General features: G+C 52.7%; 1 protein-coding gene and 1 long non-coding RNA gene across 2 annotated transcripts in view; one reads left to right on the top strand and one right to left on the bottom strand.

The window, feature by feature from the left end:
* Positions 1-11,674, top strand: part of ADCY5 (adenylate cyclase 5) — a 168,275-nt gene extending 156,601 nt beyond the window's left edge. The window contains exons 19-22 of the mRNA XM_032150004.3: positions 2,602-2,865; positions 4,026-4,230; positions 7,156-7,280; positions 9,232-11,674. Of these exons, the coding sequence (XP_032005895.1) occupies positions 2,602-2,865; positions 4,026-4,230; positions 7,156-7,280; positions 9,232-9,360 (723 nt within the window). The 3' untranslated portion in view covers positions 9,361-11,674. The remainder of the gene's footprint in view (positions 1-2,601; positions 2,866-4,025; positions 4,231-7,155; positions 7,281-9,231) is intronic.
* Positions 9,844-15,853, bottom strand: LOC116466853 (uncharacterized). The gene is made up of 3 exons (XR_004247669.2): positions 13,304-15,853; positions 12,580-12,669; positions 9,844-9,929 (listed from the first exon to the last, which is right to left on the bottom strand). It is a non-coding gene; the product is annotated as an uncharacterized LOC116466853 (long non-coding RNA).
* Positions 15,854-17,253: the final 1,400 nt, after the last annotated feature.

A 17,253-nucleotide genomic window follows, 5' to 3' on the forward strand; every position in this document is an offset into this window, starting at 1 on the left:
CACGCGATCTCAGGCTAATCTTGTGCTTTCTCTGCTGCAGCCCAGGAATCTGTGATTTCTTCAAAGAGCCCTCCCTCATTCTTAGTAGTAGAGAGTGGTGTTTAGAAACCAAGGTCTGAGCGCTTGGTGTGCTCGCTGCTTGTAGGTGTGGAAACATACATGGAAACGTGTGTACACATGTATCCATACTACTTCAGTATCCATCTGTATAGATCTGTTTTTAATAATCCTGAGTTCATACCACTACCTCCCATTTTAATCCAATACCTCAGGCTTCTTCCCAGCCTTCCCTGTTCCATGCTTGCAGTGTCATCTCTGGCAATGAGAAACTCACCTCCCATTATCTTTCATATACGTGTTTATTTGCTCAGTGGTGACCCCCGCCACCCCCTCCTCACCTGTGTGTACACACATGCACATGAGTGTGTGTGTGCATGTGCATGTGTGTAGGAATGTGTGAGTGAGCCTGTGTCTACCTGCCAGCCTGTGGCAACTTCACTCCCTCAAGTTTTCCAGCAGGTCCCTCATTTTCCCATCCTTCCCCTGGGATTTTGGGAGAGGGAGCCATCATCACATAAATACCAATAAAGAAACACCAGAAAGCAGGCTCTTGGGATGGGTGAGTGACAGTCTCTGCCCCACCCCCAGGCTGGCTTAGCAGCCCCTGTACAGTTGGCTGGTAGGCGGACTCCTCAGTATTCTTCAAGCACCTGCACAAGGAACACACTCTGACCCGCCTGGCCCCTGCCTGGCCCCCTCCTGGCCTAACTGCAGGGTCTGAGTTCTCAGGAGAGCCTGCTCTTGTCCCTTCCTCCAGCATTGACCTTAGTGGGGCCACCAAGAGGCTGTAGCCCCCTGAACCTTCCTGCCCTGCCAGGGCCCAGCCCCAGAAGTACTTGGCTGCATTGTCAGGCGCCCACCTGTGCTGGGGTGGAGTTTGGAGAGGTGGCCGTAGCAGCTGGCCTGGCCCTGGGGATTGGCTCTACCCCCAGCTGTCGCCTGCTCTAGCAGCCCTGCCTCTAGCTTCCACCTCCATTCTGTCTGACACTTTGGGCTGATGCTGTCTGCCACCTGCAGGGTGCATCAAAGGAGCTGTAGTGCTCCTGGCATCCCTGGGCCCCCAGGCATGTGTCTCAGCAGAGGTAGGAGCAGGACTGTCTTGTCTGGTGCATTTTCAGAGGCAAATAACTGACTGCAGGGCTCCTCTATGGGACAGCCTGTGAGAAGAAGCACAGGGATGCCCCCCCGCCCCCCCCCCAGCCTTCTCCCGTGGGCACAGCTGTTCCAGAGCCAGACACAGGTAGCCTTATTCATGGGGAGGGGCATGGGTAAAGGGTCCTGCCTCCCAGGAGCTTAGGTCACCTGGGCAGGAAGGCTGGGCAAGAAGACAGCACAGACCAGCTGGCTCCCTGCGCCTCTGTGGGTGGCGGTGGAAGGTGGGGCCCTTTAGCGTCCAGGAGCCCTCGGGATGATCCCAGTCCTCACAGCCACATTCCCAGGGACTCGAGGAGGCCACTAGGCCATGGGCAGCACAGTCAGGAGCCCACTTACCTTGGGGGCAGGGCTGGCCGTTGAGCCTTGGGGTCCTGGATCTTCTGCCCTGGGAGCTCTTCCTCCCTGCTGGACCCAGGTCCTGAAGCCTTGGAAAGGAGAGCCAGCTCCTTCCCCATGGACGTCCACCATCACAGAGACAGCCAGGGCCCTGAGAGTCCGTCCTGGTCCTGTTGGAGATTCTACTTGCAGCCGAGCAGAATAAGCGTCTTCATTTAGTTAGGAAAAGCCCAAGTGGGCCAGCCAGATTTTTCTCATGAACACTCTTGTCAGATGGTTCCTTGCCACACCTCGGTGTGTGACACCTCTTCCCTTCAGCCGCTTGTAGGGCACTACTGGCCTCTTGACCTGAGGGATCTGCACTGTCCTTTAACCTGGAGGGTGGGTGACCACAAAATCCCACTGCACAGACCCAGGACCCAAACTGGGGGAAAACCAAAGTCACTGGTGGTGTCCCATCCTCATCCCAGGGGGTCCCTCATGGCACTAGCTCCTCCTGGCTGCACCTGGCTCTGGGGCAAGTCTGCCCTCCTGGGAGGCAGGGAGACTGGGCAGGGCTTTGGGCTGTTTTCCCCCACAGGTCCATTAATTAAGGTAACTGGTTTTTGATTCCACTTGCTGATATTAAGAGGACAATGAACAGTGGAGGAGCACCAGGGAGCTGGAGGGCTGTGTGGGCTGTGTTTTGGATCCTTTTCCCTTCCAGCCTGGTTCTGGCCTTTGGCAGAAAGGATCCTTGCAGCCTCGCCTCCAGGCCTGTTCCTGCTTGGGGCTCCCTGCTGCAGGCTCAGCACCCCCAGAGAGGCCGGCAGAGAGTTCGATGCTCAGAAATGTGTTTTCTGATTGTCAGAGTCCTGCTCTTTGGAGAAAACCTGGAAGTAGAAACAGCAGAGAGAGGAGGAGAGACAGCGGTACTTGCCAACATCCTGGGCACAAGTTGGCATTTGCGTGACTGGCGCTTTTTCTCCAGACCACGGAGAGGAGGAGGTGGAGGGGCCGACATCTGGGCTCGTGTTGGCATCTGGGTGACTTGCAGTCTTTTTCTCCCAGGCCACAGAGGAGAAGGAGGAGATGGAGGAGCTGCAGGCCTACAACCGGCGGCTGCTGCACAACATCCTGCCCAAGGATGTGGCCGCTCACTTCCTGGCCCGCGAGCGGCGCAATGATGAGCTCTATTATCAGTCCTGTGAGTGTGTGGCGGTCATGTTTGCCTCCATTGCCAACTTCTCCGAGTTCTACGTTGAGCTGGAGGCCAACAACGAGGGTGTCGAGTGCCTGCGGCTACTCAATGAGATCATCGCTGACTTTGATGAGGTGCGCAGTGGGGCCTGGGTCAGGCTGTGTTCCTAGGAGGGGCCTACAGGTCCCTGGTATGGGAGGGATGTGAAGAGACCTGGCGCCCCCTTCTACCATCCTGACATAAGCAGTGATGATGGGAGCTCTGCCGGAGGGAATCTGACCATGTCCCCAGGTGCTGCAATGGGTACCTTGCACACATGGCCTCTCTCATCATCATGTGACAGATGAAGAAACTGAGGCCCACAGAACTCAAATGTCTGGCCTGAGGTCACTGCCAGTAATTGGCAGAGCTAGGGTTTCAGCCCACACTGTTTGAACTTAGCCTTTGGCAGCTCCCTGACTGGCTCGCTGACCGCCATTCCTTTCATGCCATCTAGGGTGCACGGGGTCCCAGGGCCTGGGACAACCCAGTGTCTGTGCCCAGGGCTTTGAGAGAACCAAAGGAAGGAGGAGTCCCCAGGCCAAGGGAGGAGGCAGGACAAAGATGTGAGGCCCTGAGTAGCGGAGACCGAATTGAGGCATTCCTTCATTTCCTTCTCATCCCCCCGTTGAGCACCTGGCATGTGGAGGCACTGGGGATGCAGAGCCCTGTAGGGCAGTCTTGACCCCAGGAGCTCCTGAGTCATGGGCGTGAGAGGGGCCACCCCAGCGGGCACGCAGGGCCTGGGCATGGGGCACAGGGAGAAGCAGGATGATGGAGCTGGGCCAGGCAGTGTCGGGAACAGCCTGCAAGACTCCCGGGGCAGTGGAGTGATGGGAGTTGGCTGAATTGAGTCTGGGAAGGCTTCCAGGAGGGCCGGGGCCAGGGGGTAGGGAAAGAGTGTCCTGCTGGACAAATGGAGGTTTCCCTGGGTGGGATGGAGGTGTGAGGTTGTTGAAGGGGAGACAAGAGACCCAGAGGTGACTAGTGACCTTGTCTTCAGGGCTCTTGGCGTGAGGGTGGGCAGGTAGCCCACAGGCACTGTCCAGCGGGTGAGTGAGTGTGGAGGGGCCTGGCTGTGTCAGGAGCATTGCAGGCATCACACTGATGAGGATGGAGACAGGCCCACTGTGTGAAGAGGGGACACATGAAGGGCCATGCTGCTGCACTTCCCTGGACATCCTCTGTCCCTCCCTCCCTGTGGCCCTCGGTGTCCCAGGCTTGGGGTGACCCAGGTTTGGCCTCCTTCATCCAGATCATCAGCGAGGATCGGTTCCGGCAGCTGGAGAAGATCAAGACCATCGGCAGCACCTACATGGCCGCCTCTGGCCTCAACGACTCTACCTACGACAAGGTGGGCAAGACCCACATCAAGGCACTGGCCGACTTTGCCATGAAGCTGATGGACCAGATGAAGTACATCAATGAGCACTCCTTCAACAACTTCCAGATGAAGATCGGTGAGCGGGGCCCCAGGGAGCACTGAGCCCAGGGTGCAGTCAGGCAGAGGGCTGGCAGGGGCTCCCCCATACCGCATCCCGCATCCGCCATTGTGGTCCCAAGGTAGAAGGCCAGGAGGCAGCAGAGGCTGACGTGGTGTGTTCCCTGCCCTTAGTAGGTGGGGGCAGGCATGGGTCACTCACAGCAGAATCCGCCCAGAGTCTGGTGATGCCTCTGCTGCCTTTTGACATGAGGGCCACATGGGTAGGACACCCCTTGGTAAGTTCCCACCTCACTCAGATGCAGGGACCGCCTGGTGGGACCCAGGCTGTGCCTGCTCGAAGGGCTTTGTGGGGGAAGCTCTGTGCCGAGGGCATGGGGCCTTCTGGTGGTTGCAGCACGGCAGATGGCAGTCCCATTTGTTTCGAGTAATACTGACCTAACAGCGTTGTTTTATTTAAAAGTATTCCACATTCATTCAGTAAAAATGGAAAACAGTAAAATCAAATACTTGTTACGTTTTAAATACAAAATGTATAAACATGTTACCAGTCATTAAATTTGCAAATTTAGAACAACATTAAACATGTAATCTGCAAAATCGTTAGCAAAATAAAGTGAAATAGTTTAAAGAACTAAACATTTAAAGAATCATGTGATAGTGACCGTGAAATGATTATATTCTGACTTTTTAAAAAGAGTTACTTTTTACTCTTTTTATACAAGTTATGAAATAGGTCAGTGGGGTTATTGTTGAGTTGAGGTGGTGAGCAAAATCTTCCAGTGGCTGCTCATCCAAACTGGGGAAAGAAATGGTGAGGAGGTTGTGATAGGTCAAAGCCCTGGATCTTTCCTGGACTCCTTCTTTGTCACATGCCTTGCCTTGGTTGGATGGCTCTGGAGGGGCTGTGCCGATACCTCTGTGGTGTCCGGCAGAGGTCCTGGATCAGTTTCAAAATAGTCATGACCATATTCTTGCTCAGAAAGTCTTTGAACCAAAAACATATGTATTTTTCTTTTTTAAAAGTCAGTTTTGTTGTATTACCCCCAACCTTTTATTTTGACAAGTTTCAACTCTACGGAAGAGTTGAATGGTACAATGAAAACCCAGGTACATACTTCCCCGTGTGTTCCACCCTACTGTGTCCATAAAATAACTGTGGAATGCCAGCTCTGAACTCGTTCCACAAAGCCCGAGGTATTTCTACAGATTGTTTGTCCTTAGAATAGATCTTACCGAGGGTGTACAGCCTGATGGAGCACAAGTTAGTTTTGAAATAGCTGACTTGGTGGAGTGTTGCTCCTCCTGAGGTCTGTGGAGGTAAAGAATGCTTTCTGAAAGAGCAGGCCTTTGTTCTGTGAGCCATTTAATGCATTATCAACTCCCTGGGTAAGTTGCAAGCCATCAATGATTCAGATTTCAAATTTTTAAAAATTACAATTATCACCCACAAAAGTACCGGCATTTCAGTTCTCAAAATTAACACATTATACCAAAATATTGGATGACTAAAAACCAGTATTGTGATCATTCGTGTCCTTGGGAGACATTTTGTTGCAGCCTGAGTGTCAGGAATCGGGCTTTCCCTGGGCCAGCTGGCTTCTCTATCCCATAGGCACAGTGCTTTGTGGGCTTGGCCAGGTTTGCATCCTGCACTGGCTGCTGGAGGCCCTGAGCACAGCCAGCTGGGAGTCTGCTTTAAGTGATGTGCAGCCTCCATTTTTGCATTAACGTCATGCACTCTTGGTCTTGTGTAACATTGCCATTCTTGTTTTCCTTTCACCCCATCTTGTCCACCTGCTTTGGTTTGCGTTTTTCTCCCAGTGTGTGTTTTTGAAAAGCCTCAACTCCTTGATTGGACCTGAGTGTAGAGTCTGCCAAGAGGTAGATAAGGAGCTGGGCAGGCAGCTGGAAGCCTGTGTGGCAGCTCCCCTCCTACAGACTCAGGCCTGTCTTCCCTGAGTGGCGTGGCTTTGGGAAATAGCAGCCATCAGGGCTCCACCCGGTCAGCAAGGTGGACAGTCCAGCCTGGTGATGGCACATGGGGTATAAAGCTGTCTGCGGCTTGGAAGGACTGATGAGGAGGGTCGTGGAAGGAAGTTCTGAGGACTGATGGCATTGCTGACCAAGTGAGGGTCACCAGGGGCCTAGTTTGGAGCTTCTGTGTTTTCAGTCCTGCCCTTCACACACAAGAAACAGGCAACAGTGAGGCTTAATGAGGACAGTATGAGACCGGCAGGTTACACAGGAGGGAATGCCCATGCCTGGAGACAGGACAGGAAATGTCTAGAGAACATCAGTTGAGCCAGATACTTGGGGGCAGGATTTAGCCTGGGGAGGAGGAGGGAGAACGCCTCAGGAGGGAGAAGCAGCTCAGTGAAGGCTCAGATGCAGTGATGCTCAGCGTTGCCTTGGGTGGGATTGGGAAGGTGGGCAGAGGAGAGCTGAAGTGGTGGCTGGAGCTTGGTCGCTGCATTGTGCCTGCCCCAGCTCAGAGGCGGGGGAGCAGGAGGACTTGGAGAGAAGAGACTGGCACAGGGCGATGAGGTGGCGAGGATCTAAGAGTGAGAATGGCGAGGAAAGAAACAGAAGTATGAGGAAGATGGACACAGCCAGTCTGATAGGTTGAGCCTAAATGGCTCCAAGAGGAGGAGGATTAGGGAAAGGCAACTGCATTGCACAGGAGGTCACTAGAGGCCTTGAAGAGGGCACTCTTGGTGAGGGGTGTCGAGGACACAGGTGCAGGCTCCTTGTGTCTTGCATTCACAGGCATTTGATAGGAGCAGGGTAGCGGGAGGCTGTAGGGTTAAGTATAGCCTTGGGCCTGGAGGCCCATGGGTGTCTCAGGTTGGGAGTCAGAAGGACCTGCGGCATGTGGGGAGACAGATGGTGGCGAGGTCAAGCCAGAGATGTGATGACTGTGGCTGATTCCTGTCCCCTGCAGGGCTCAACATCGGCCCCGTGGTGGCCGGGGTGATAGGGGCACGAAAGCCTCAGTACGACATCTGGGGCAATACCGTGAACGTGGCCAGCCGCATGGACAGCACCGGTGTACCCGACCGCATCCAGGTGAGTGCAGGAGCATCCACCACCCCTCACCCCATGGGAAGGCCTGTGTCTGACACCGAGAAGTCTTCAGGGCAGGCCACCTACAGTTCCCAGTCAGAATGTCTGCAGCCAGATTCAAGGGTGATGGGGCTGTTGACGCTGATGTCTTGGAAGCTTGGAGAACACAATTGTGTTTCAGGCCCTCAGCACCTTGGACAGATCTTCAGGCTTCTGCAGAGCCCTCTACTGGGCATGGAAGGGATTGGGGGGCTGCTGGGAGTGGATCTGATTGTAGAGGCCGAGCTGAGAGTGCACATGCAGGCCCCAGTGCCTCCTAGCCCAGGCACACAGAGAGGATGCAAAGATGTCTGCAGGGAGCAGGTCTTACCCACTGAGCCTGCAGCACTCCTGGCCTTGCTCAGGAGAGCCAGTGGGGGGTGCTGGCCCTGGGATGGTACCTCCCCCAGCCCCAGCAGCCAAGGGCCCTGGCCACAGACTCAGAGGCCTTTTCCCCTTGCTCCCTCCTTTGCGAGCTGGGCTTGTGGTTTCCAGGCCTGCTGTTCTTCAGCTGCTGCTTTTTCTCGAGCTTTCCTTGATTCTCTGCTGTAGTCTGATGGCAGAGGCATCGCCCTGGGCAGTAGTCCTCCTGCACGGCCCTCACCCCCAGTTCTGTGTGAGGCTGTGGGAAGTCAGCTCGCCTGGCCTGTTTTTCCAGGTGCTAACTGTGCTGCTTTTAAGGCCTTTTGCCAACACTGATGATACTGCTTAAATGTCCTGACTTCTCTCCCCCACAGGGCCTCTGAATAAAGGGCCTGACCCCAAGCACAGTCCTGGTCCACTCAGCCTGACCTGGCTGGGGTGTGGATGCTGGCCGAGGGGCCTGGCCTTAATGGCCTTTTCTCACCTCCATCCCTGTGCAGAGGAGAGAAGGGCAGCAGGATGGGCCTAGAGATAGAAGCAAGGGGCATGTGTGTTTCCAAGGCTTCCAGCCCATTCAGGGACAGGGGCAAGGGACTCTCTCAGCAGCCACAATGACCCAGCAACTCACCTTGTGTGGGGCTTCACCACACAGGAACTGCAGCTAGTAACACACTGGGGTCCCCTCTCAGCAGCCCACCCAGCACTCACTCCTACCCCCTGCTCCCTGGCGCTCGCACTCACCAGCGGGCTTGCAGCATGGCTGGGGTGGGGAGCTCTGACGATGCTCACAAACAGCTCTTGGGGTCATCCCAGGAGCCACTGGCTATGCTGCCCCTGCCCACACCTGTCCCCCACGACTCTTCTCTTTCACCCAGCAATGGGATAGTGAAATTAATGAGGCTATCGGTGAGCTCTCCTCTTTGTTCTGAAAGCTAAAGCAGAGCCAGGCAACAAGACCTGGACCTAAACCCAGGCCCTGCCGTTTATTCACTGTGTAACCTCAGGCTTGTGACTTAGATGCTCTGAGCCTGAGGGTAATAATAGTAGTCACCTCACAGGAAGATGCAGTGAGATAAGCAAAGGCTCTCAAACGACCTGTGGTGAAAAAACAGCTTTTAAAAATCGTTCTGATCTGTCACGGAGGGATGCTTTTGTACAATGCACCGGGGACACACTTGGAGACGGGCTGCAGCCAGGTCAGATGGCTGTGAAAGCTCCCCCGCACTTACTTACTCTCCACTCCTGAACTTACTCTGGCCTCAGGGCAGTCAGTCCATGGACCACAGGCCACACTGAAACAGCACACGCAAGCTGCCCATCACAGTGCCTGGCATGAGCAGGTGCTGAGGGTGAGAGCTGGCATTGCTCTTTTCTTAGGATCCCTTCCATGGTGAGCTGCTGTCAGTCCCTGAGAGCGCCACAGTGGGGCAGCTGCCCCTCTCTTTCTGTGTCAGGGGCGGCAGCAAGGCTGGACAGTCAGAGTTGGCTCTACCCCACAGCAGTTCATGGCCAAGGCCATCAGTGGCTTGCCCTCTCTCCTTTTCCCCCACAGGTCACCACAGACATGTACCAGGTGCTGGCTGCCAACACGTACCAGCTGGAGTGCCGGGGCGTGGTCAAGGTCAAGGGCAAAGGCGAGATGATGACCTACTTCCTCAATGGAGGGCCCCCGCTCAGTTAGCAACTGTTGGCCAATGGTGCCAGGCAGCCTGGCCTCCAGAGGCATGGAAGCAGCTTCTCTGTATGCCGGGGGTGGCGGGAAGCCAGGCTCCAGCCCACAGGGCTGCGCTGCTGAGATTTTCCACTTGGACTCCAGAGCAGCTTCTGCCTTTGTTGGTGGGCAGCGGCCTCTGTCCCAGGCCCCGGGGTGCCAGCGTCCTGCGAGCACCCAGCTGACCAAAGATGTTTCCCTCTGTAGAAGACTCTGCTAGACTGGGTCTGAAGCTTGAGTTTTCTAACAGGTGCTGCTGCACAGGTGGAAAGGAGCCGTAGGAATGTGTGTGTGGCACGGCCCAGACAAAGGCAGGGCTGAGGGAGGGGCCTCCGACTCAGCTGGGGGTAGACGGGCTCGACTCTGGCCTGGGAGAGCCTAGGGGCCCCAGGGATCTGCTTTTCTATGTGAGCCTTTAAACTTCAGACAGGCCACCACCCTGCACCTGCAGGGGCTTTGGCGCAGGAGTGCTGGCTTTGGAGGGACTGTGGCCTTCATCGTGGTCCTCTGCCCACACCTCCACGCACACAGACGGTGCCCTAGGAGGGAAACAAACAGAACTAATTACGAGGGGGAGGCAAGAGGACGCCAAGCAAGGAGTGGTGATGCTGAGAAAAATATTTATTAAATAAAACAAGTTCTCCGTGCCCTTCTTTAGACTATGCTATTTGTATGCGTGTAAGAAAGAGACACACAAGCAAACGAGGATGCCACTCGGGGGGAGGGCAGGGATCCCCACTTGTCTTTTTTGTATTTTTTATTTTGTATTAATTATTGAAAGCCTTGGAGATCTCACAGATATGCCAAATTCTATATTTTGTAAATTCTCTATATTAGAAAACAGCTGTGCACAGCAGGGCGTGTGTGCTCATTTGTACTGTGTGTATGTCAGTGTATGTACTGGTGTATATGTGCGTGTGTTCATGCTGTGGAACTGGTCTCACACCGGATGCGTTTCCCTCATTTCAGATTTGGCAGTTTTGGGTTTTCCCAGGTACCACCAGAGCAGTGGGTGTGTGCTTTTGGGGTACCATATGCTCAGATTAAGTAGGAGGATGCATGGACACATTGCCCCATCTTTCTCTGACACATGCACACGTGTGTACACACATGCACACACCCTACTTCCCCTAAGCAAAACGCAGATGGAAAACAAGCTGCTTTCCCATCCCAGGCCGAGCTGGAACCAAGGGAAGCAATCTCATCCTGTGGCAGGCAGTGTGGCGCCCTCCACCCTCCGCCCTCCACACCCTGAGATTTCAGACGTTTGTGGCTTACAGAGGCAGCTCCCGCGGATTCCAGACTGCTTACAGAAGGCCGGGTGCTTTGCAGGCTGGGGCGAGGAAGCCAAGCCTCCCTGGCCTACTCAATTGGCCAAGGTGCAGGTGGCTCTTCCTGGGGATGTTCACTCAGACTGGGGGATGCAGTGTGCAGCCTTCAGGTTTGAGGAAGGGGAGTGGCCTTGACCTCCACCGGCAAACCAGGCAGAGGAGTGGGTAGAGCCCAGGGAAAGCTAGCAGGAATTTTGTTTTATTGGGAGGGAGCAGTTAAACATACCAAGAAAAAAATACTATTTTTGTAACCTATGAGGAAGGCATTTGGAAAATGATACTCTACTCTAGCACAGAATTCAGTGGAATCCTTAGGGCCCATGTCCAAATCTTTCCATTGCTTCTCAGGTTAGAATAATCTTCACCTCCAACATGAGCTTGGAGGCAATGAGGCAGTGGCTCTGTGCCAGCTGCCACAATGTGACTTTGATGTCTACCTGCACCACCTCTCACTGGGCTCTAGCACCACCCTCCCCTCCCCACACACCAATTGAACACAGCTCTGAGAAGCAAAGTGTGTGGACCCAAAACTGCCAAGCCTGACTCTGTCCCGTGCTTCTGCTGCTCCATCCTTTTGAGTTCTGCATTGCCGTCCTGCCGTTGGCCGCAGGAGGCCTGCTTTCTTCCAGCTGTTGTTCTCAAGTTCCCTGCCCCTCCACATCGCCCGCCAGTGGTGTTGGGTTTTTGTTCTGCTTCCAACCTGAGTAAAGTGTGTGTGCTGAGTTCATCCCATGTTCTCCCATGGTCATGGCCTCCCGGCCCCATGTGGACCCCTCTCCCATCCCAGCAGTGACTGGTGACAGCGTGCAGGTGCAGTGCTAGCTCTTCGTTCCCTCTAAAGGGTGTGCACTCTTTTTATTCCTACTCTTGCAAAAACAGATACGATTATGATTTCCCATGGAAATTGAAAAGTCTATTTAAATAATTTAACTATTAAACACTTTCACTGGTAACGTGTCCTGGTCTGATTTGCAGCTTGAGCCAGGGGGGCCTGGCCCTGGGTTGAAAAACAGTGTACCCAGCCTTGGGGGTGCTGGGGAGGGAAGCCGCAGAGGGCAGAGAACTCCTCTGAGCAGGGGACAGCACCTTGCTATAGAAATAATGTTGGCTGAAGACGGCAGTCCTTGTGACAGCCAGTGGGAGAACACTGGTGACCGTAGCAAGAGTCAGTGCATGGGGCTGGGGAGCAGGTGCACCCAGGGCAGGAGGCTGAGGAACAAGGGCTAAGTAGGGACCAGAAGTGAAGGGGATACAAAATCCAGGATCAGACCAGAAAAGACCAGGTCCAGGGAAGGATGCTCTAACATGTTTGTTTATATGTTGGATGAGCCAAACATGTTTATATGCCACGGGAAAGAAAGGTGAAAACACAGGCATGAAACACAGATAATGGAAAGGACCCAGACAGGTGAGTGGGGACAAGCTGCAGGCCAGAAGTGATTTGACCTGCATAGCTAATAATGATGGCACTCTCTGTATGCCACACTAGGATATGCACCATACAAACATTATCTCATTTAATCATACTGATGAAGGAACTGAGGTACAGAGAGGTTGAGTTATTTGCCTAAGGCCACACAGCTAGTAATGTACAGAGATGAGTTTCAGAGCAGGCCTGTCTGCCATCAAACCCCATGCAAGGAACCTCATGCAGACCTAGGACTCCTCTCCCCGCTGAGAGGAAGGGAGAGGTGGTAGGGGAGGCAGGGTCCCCTGTCAGCACTTCCTGCCTGCTGTGCCATCAAATGCCGGGTTATATTTGGGTTAAGGAAAGAAATTCAGAGGGGGTTGCTCACACTAAGTTGAACACAGGTGTAAATAAAGGCAGCAGTGAAAAAGATTTCACAGCTTCACTTACCAATAGCCTTGTGGAGACATAGATGTGACAGTCCTGGGCATGTGGCCTCCTGCTCCAAAGAAGGTAGACATCATTAGGACTTCAATGTGCCTGGTGAAAGATGTCATTTTACTGAGGTAAGACTTTAAGTCTGAGAAATTTTCATGCTGGAGTACAGTCATTAGAAAAGGAGACCAAATGATAAAATATTCAAACTTGAGGGGCCAATTGGCCTACATGGGAACCTCAGCTCCTGAAGAACTTCCACTCTGCTGTAGCCAGTAGAGACTGGGCCCTCAGGCAGGCTCCATGAAACCACACGTGTAGATACCAAGGAAATGCAACTCAAAACCATCAAAAGCCCTTTCCAACCCCATCCCCACTGAGCTAGTCCCAGAGAACCTACTTGTTTCTCCCTTACGAGGGTCTTTTTTCCAAAAGCATATTCATATCTAGAACACTAATAAGCAAAGTTTATTTGAAAAGATGCTTTTGATAGGTGGGTGAGTTTTGAACACCACTTTAATGCCCACTGACAGCAAACATCACTAAAACCAAGATCAGACTTCAGCCAACATGGTGATGATTTGACTGTAGTGTGATGTTAGCAGCTAATTAGTGGGAAGACAGTGAATCCTGGTGCATTGGAGAGGCTGAAAATAAATATTCACCAGCTAGCCACATTACTCTTAAGACATTCAAAGTTAGAAATACATTCACAGAACTTTTCCAAAAGTGAAATTACCTGAGTGGCATGTAGTTAAATGCCAGGAGCTGCGGGTTTTCCATAGTGCTGCAATGGCCACGAGCTGTTCATCAGCGGGATATGAGCTTCCTGGAGCCTGAAAAAGGTGCTGAGCCCTGGTCCCTGCAGGGCAGGAAAGCCTTCTCAGGCATTTCAGCATATAGTGCTCACAAGTGCTGAGCAGATTCTCACTGCTGCCTGAACAAAAGAATGACGATGGCAGTGACAAACACGCTCTGAAATCCGGCAGCTTTTGAATTTGTGTAAATCCAAATCACACACTAAAGAGAGCAAATGCTGTCCAGTTCACCTTCAGAGGGAAGGGACTGACAGGGCTTGGCCATGCTGGCCCTGGCTGCCCACTGCAAGGCCCCCATCACTGAGCACAGGATCAGGAGGAGAGTTGGAAGGGCTGCTGTTATTTATGGGTGTGGGGAGGGGGAGGGCACAGCAGACCAGAGAGACCATCCTGCTCCATTTGGATGAACTTCACGGTGTGTAGAGAGCTTCCACATACATTTTCTCACCTGTGCCTCCTCAGGCCTGGGAAGTCATTCAAGAAAGGGCTGGAGCCTTGCCCGAGGCCACCCTGGTACTCAGAGCAGTCCCTATGGCACTAGTCCAGAAGCACTTCTGTTCAGGGTGCCCATCTAGCTGGGTACTGAAGAGCTTGGCAGGAACAGCCGGCTCGCCACTCCTCAAGGTTAACAATAGATGAAATGAGATCCGATGACTAAAGTGGGCTTTTCTTGTCCTTCCAGATTTTCACAAAAGCCGTCTTGGTGGCTTTTCATCCCTGTCTTGGGAAGGAAAATGTGATATTGGCTGTCCTCTTGCCATCTTTCTTTCCCACCTGCAGGGTCCCTGCTTGATGAGACGGAAATGAGCAAAGGCAAATGAGGGCATTGGAGTAGCTGGTCTCCAGGCTCTCTCCCTCCACTGGCACTCCCTGAGTCGAAATATTTGTGTCACTCTATCCAATCTTCAAGTGCCAGACCACATGTATGGTGCAAATGTAAACACAATCTAATTAAGATGTTAAGATTTAGAGCCAAAGGCACAGAGATAAATGAGGTAAAAGCATCATGCCAAGGGGGATCTGTGGGAAAATCACCTTCAAACCAAAGTCAGAACCAGCCCTTGCTTTGTCCTCCTGCAGACACCAGTCTGGCCTAGCAGCATTCACGACATCAGCACAGCCAGGGATGTCTCCCTTCGAGGGCCCCATTCAGGAGTGAGGGGTGAGTGGAGATCAATCCAGGTTCACAGAGCAAGCAGAGGGTCCAGAGAGGGAAGGGGAGGAAGACGGTGAAGAGAAGGATAGGATTCACCTAGAGTTGAGGGCCAAGTAGGCAGGCATCCTGTCCCCACGAGATTCCCAGCGCCCAACCTCACCCACCCGAGTGTCTAGTGAGCAGAGCTGAGCTACTGAGGGCATTTGCATCCCCAGGGCCTCTCTCTCCTACTGCTACTCCATCAGGGTCATGAATTTAAAGAGTTCTTACTGGAATCCACAAGGGGGACTATCACTGTGTTTTCCCTTGACCGATTTCTAATTTAGATCCACCTGGAATCTCAGGTTTGTCAGCATCTCTGGTTAGCCTGAGACTAGTTTTCTTATTTTGCAAAATTGCTTCCCCACTTTGTTAGCTATAGTGGCAGTCTCCTCCCGGCTCACATGGGTTTTTTTGGAGCGTGCCTTTTGCCTCAGATTCTTTTAAAAGTCATGTTGCATTTGTGCAATTTAAGAGCGCCTTTCAGCTCTCAAGTCCCCAGCATCTGCAATGATACTGGAGCTGAAGGCTGTGGCTGCCTCCCCACACCCCTCACCTTCCCATCAACGCGTGTGCACACTCACGAGGGCCCTTAAGAGTGTGGGCACGAGGGCTGCCACCATCCATGAGCAAATTATAGATCAGATTTGAATGTTCCAAGTCCGGTGCGTTGGGACCAAAATGCTCGTTCCATGCTGGATAGGGCAAGGTTCCTAGAAGCACCTCCCTCACTCACCAGCACCCCAGTGCCTGGGAGACTCTGCAGGTACTGGCGAGCACAGCCTACCACTCCCAGGTGTGTGACAGGGGCTTCATCCTGCTTCCTTCCCTCAGGAGGACTTTAAGGTGGGCAAAGCACCTGGCATACAGCAGGCATTTGGCAAATGTGAGTCCTTCAATCCCCTCTTCTCTCTTGGGATGCACCTCCAGTGCCCTGACCAGAAGTCTGCCCACAAGTGCCTGCCTGCTAGATATTTCAATGGGATTCTTAGTTAAGTGGTGGCTTCTGAAAAGTTTTGTGCAATGATTTATGACATTCAGGGGCATTTGCAATTTAAAAGACTCTTAGCACCTTTAACTGCAACAAGGAAGACCACAACGTGGTGGCAAACGCTTTCCTAGCACTTGATGTGCCAGTCTCTAAGTGCTTTACATTTACGCACTCAATCATCACAACACTGCTTTGCCAAAGGGATGATTATTATCCCCACTTTACATCTGAGGAAACGGAGTAAGTAATTTGCTGAGGTGAAAGATTAATTTGCTGAGGTCACCATGCTAGTAGAAGAGAGAGCCAGGGATGATTCTGGCTCCAAACTCAAACACTATTTTACACTGTGAAAAGTTCCCTTCTATTTCTTGGTTAATGTTTTCAGAGGGATCACAAATTCCCTAATCACCTAACAGAATTCCCATTAAATGACATCAAGTCAAAGAATCAACATATTCTGGCATTTTGCTAGGAAAAGCAAATGTTTGGAACACCTAAATCACCAATAATGCTTTTATTTTCCACATCGAGTCATTAATTTATATGTTAGTTTTAGTACAAGTACTAAAATGTATACTTCTTGCCCTAATAGCTAAGGTATACATAAGCTTCACCATACCTCTTGCAGTCATCTGTCTGTCCTATGTCATTGTTATAAATGTAGAGATTTTAGGAAACTATTTTATTCAACCTGGGACATCTATACTGTAGGAGTTAGCACTGACCTGATCTCTTATTTAAGAAGTAATGTGAAGATGGCCAAATAGGAACAGCTCTGGTCTACAGCTCCCAGCCTGAGCGACACAGAAGACGGGTGATTTCTGCATTTCTGTTTGAGGTACCGGTTTCATCTCACTAGGGAGTGCCAAACAGTGGGTGCAGGACAGTCGGTGAAGTGCACTATGCACAAGCTGAAGCAGGGCGAGGCATTGCCTCACTCGGGAAGCACAAGGAGTCAGGGAGTTCCCTTTCCTAGTCAAAGAAAGGGGTAACAGACAGTACCTGGAAAATCGGGTCAGTCCCACCCTAATACTGCGCTTTTCCAACGGGCCTGGAAAATGGCACACTAGGAGATTGTGTCCCACACCTGGCTCGGAGGGTCCTATGCCCACAGAGTCTTGCTGATTGCTAGCACAGCAGTCTGAGATCAAACTGCAAGGCGGCAGTGAGGCTGGGGGAGGGGCGCCCGCCATTGCCCAGGCTTGCTTAGGTAAACAAAGCAGCCAGGAAGCTCGAACTGGGTGGAGCCCACCACAGCTCAAGGAGGCCTGCCTGCCTCTGTAGGCTCCACCTCTGGGGGCAGGGCACAGACAAACAAAAATTCAGCAGGAACCTCTGCAGACTTCAACGTCCCTGTCTGACTGACAGCTTTGAAGAGAGTAGTGGTTCTCCCAGCACGCAGCTGGAGATCTGAGAACGGACAGACTGCCTCCTAAAGTGGGTCCCTCACCCCCGAGCAGCCTAACTGGGAGGCACCCCCCAGTAGGGACAGACTGACACCTCACTCGGCTGGGTACTCCTCTGAGACAAAACTTCCAGAGGAACTATCAGACAGCTGAATTTGTGGTCTCACGAAAATCTGCTGTTCTGCAGCCACCGCTGCTGACACCCAGCCAAACAGGGTCTGGAGTGGACCTCTAGTAAACTCCAACAGACCTGCAGCTGAGGGTCCTGTCTGGTAGAAG

This window comes from Hylobates moloch, unplaced genomic scaffold (assembly GCF_009828535.3).
Source record: "Hylobates moloch isolate HMO894 unplaced genomic scaffold, HMol_V3 SCAFFOLD_4, whole genome shotgun sequence".
In the NCBI taxonomy this organism is placed as follows: Eukaryota; Metazoa; Chordata; class Mammalia; order Primates; family Hylobatidae; genus Hylobates; species Hylobates moloch.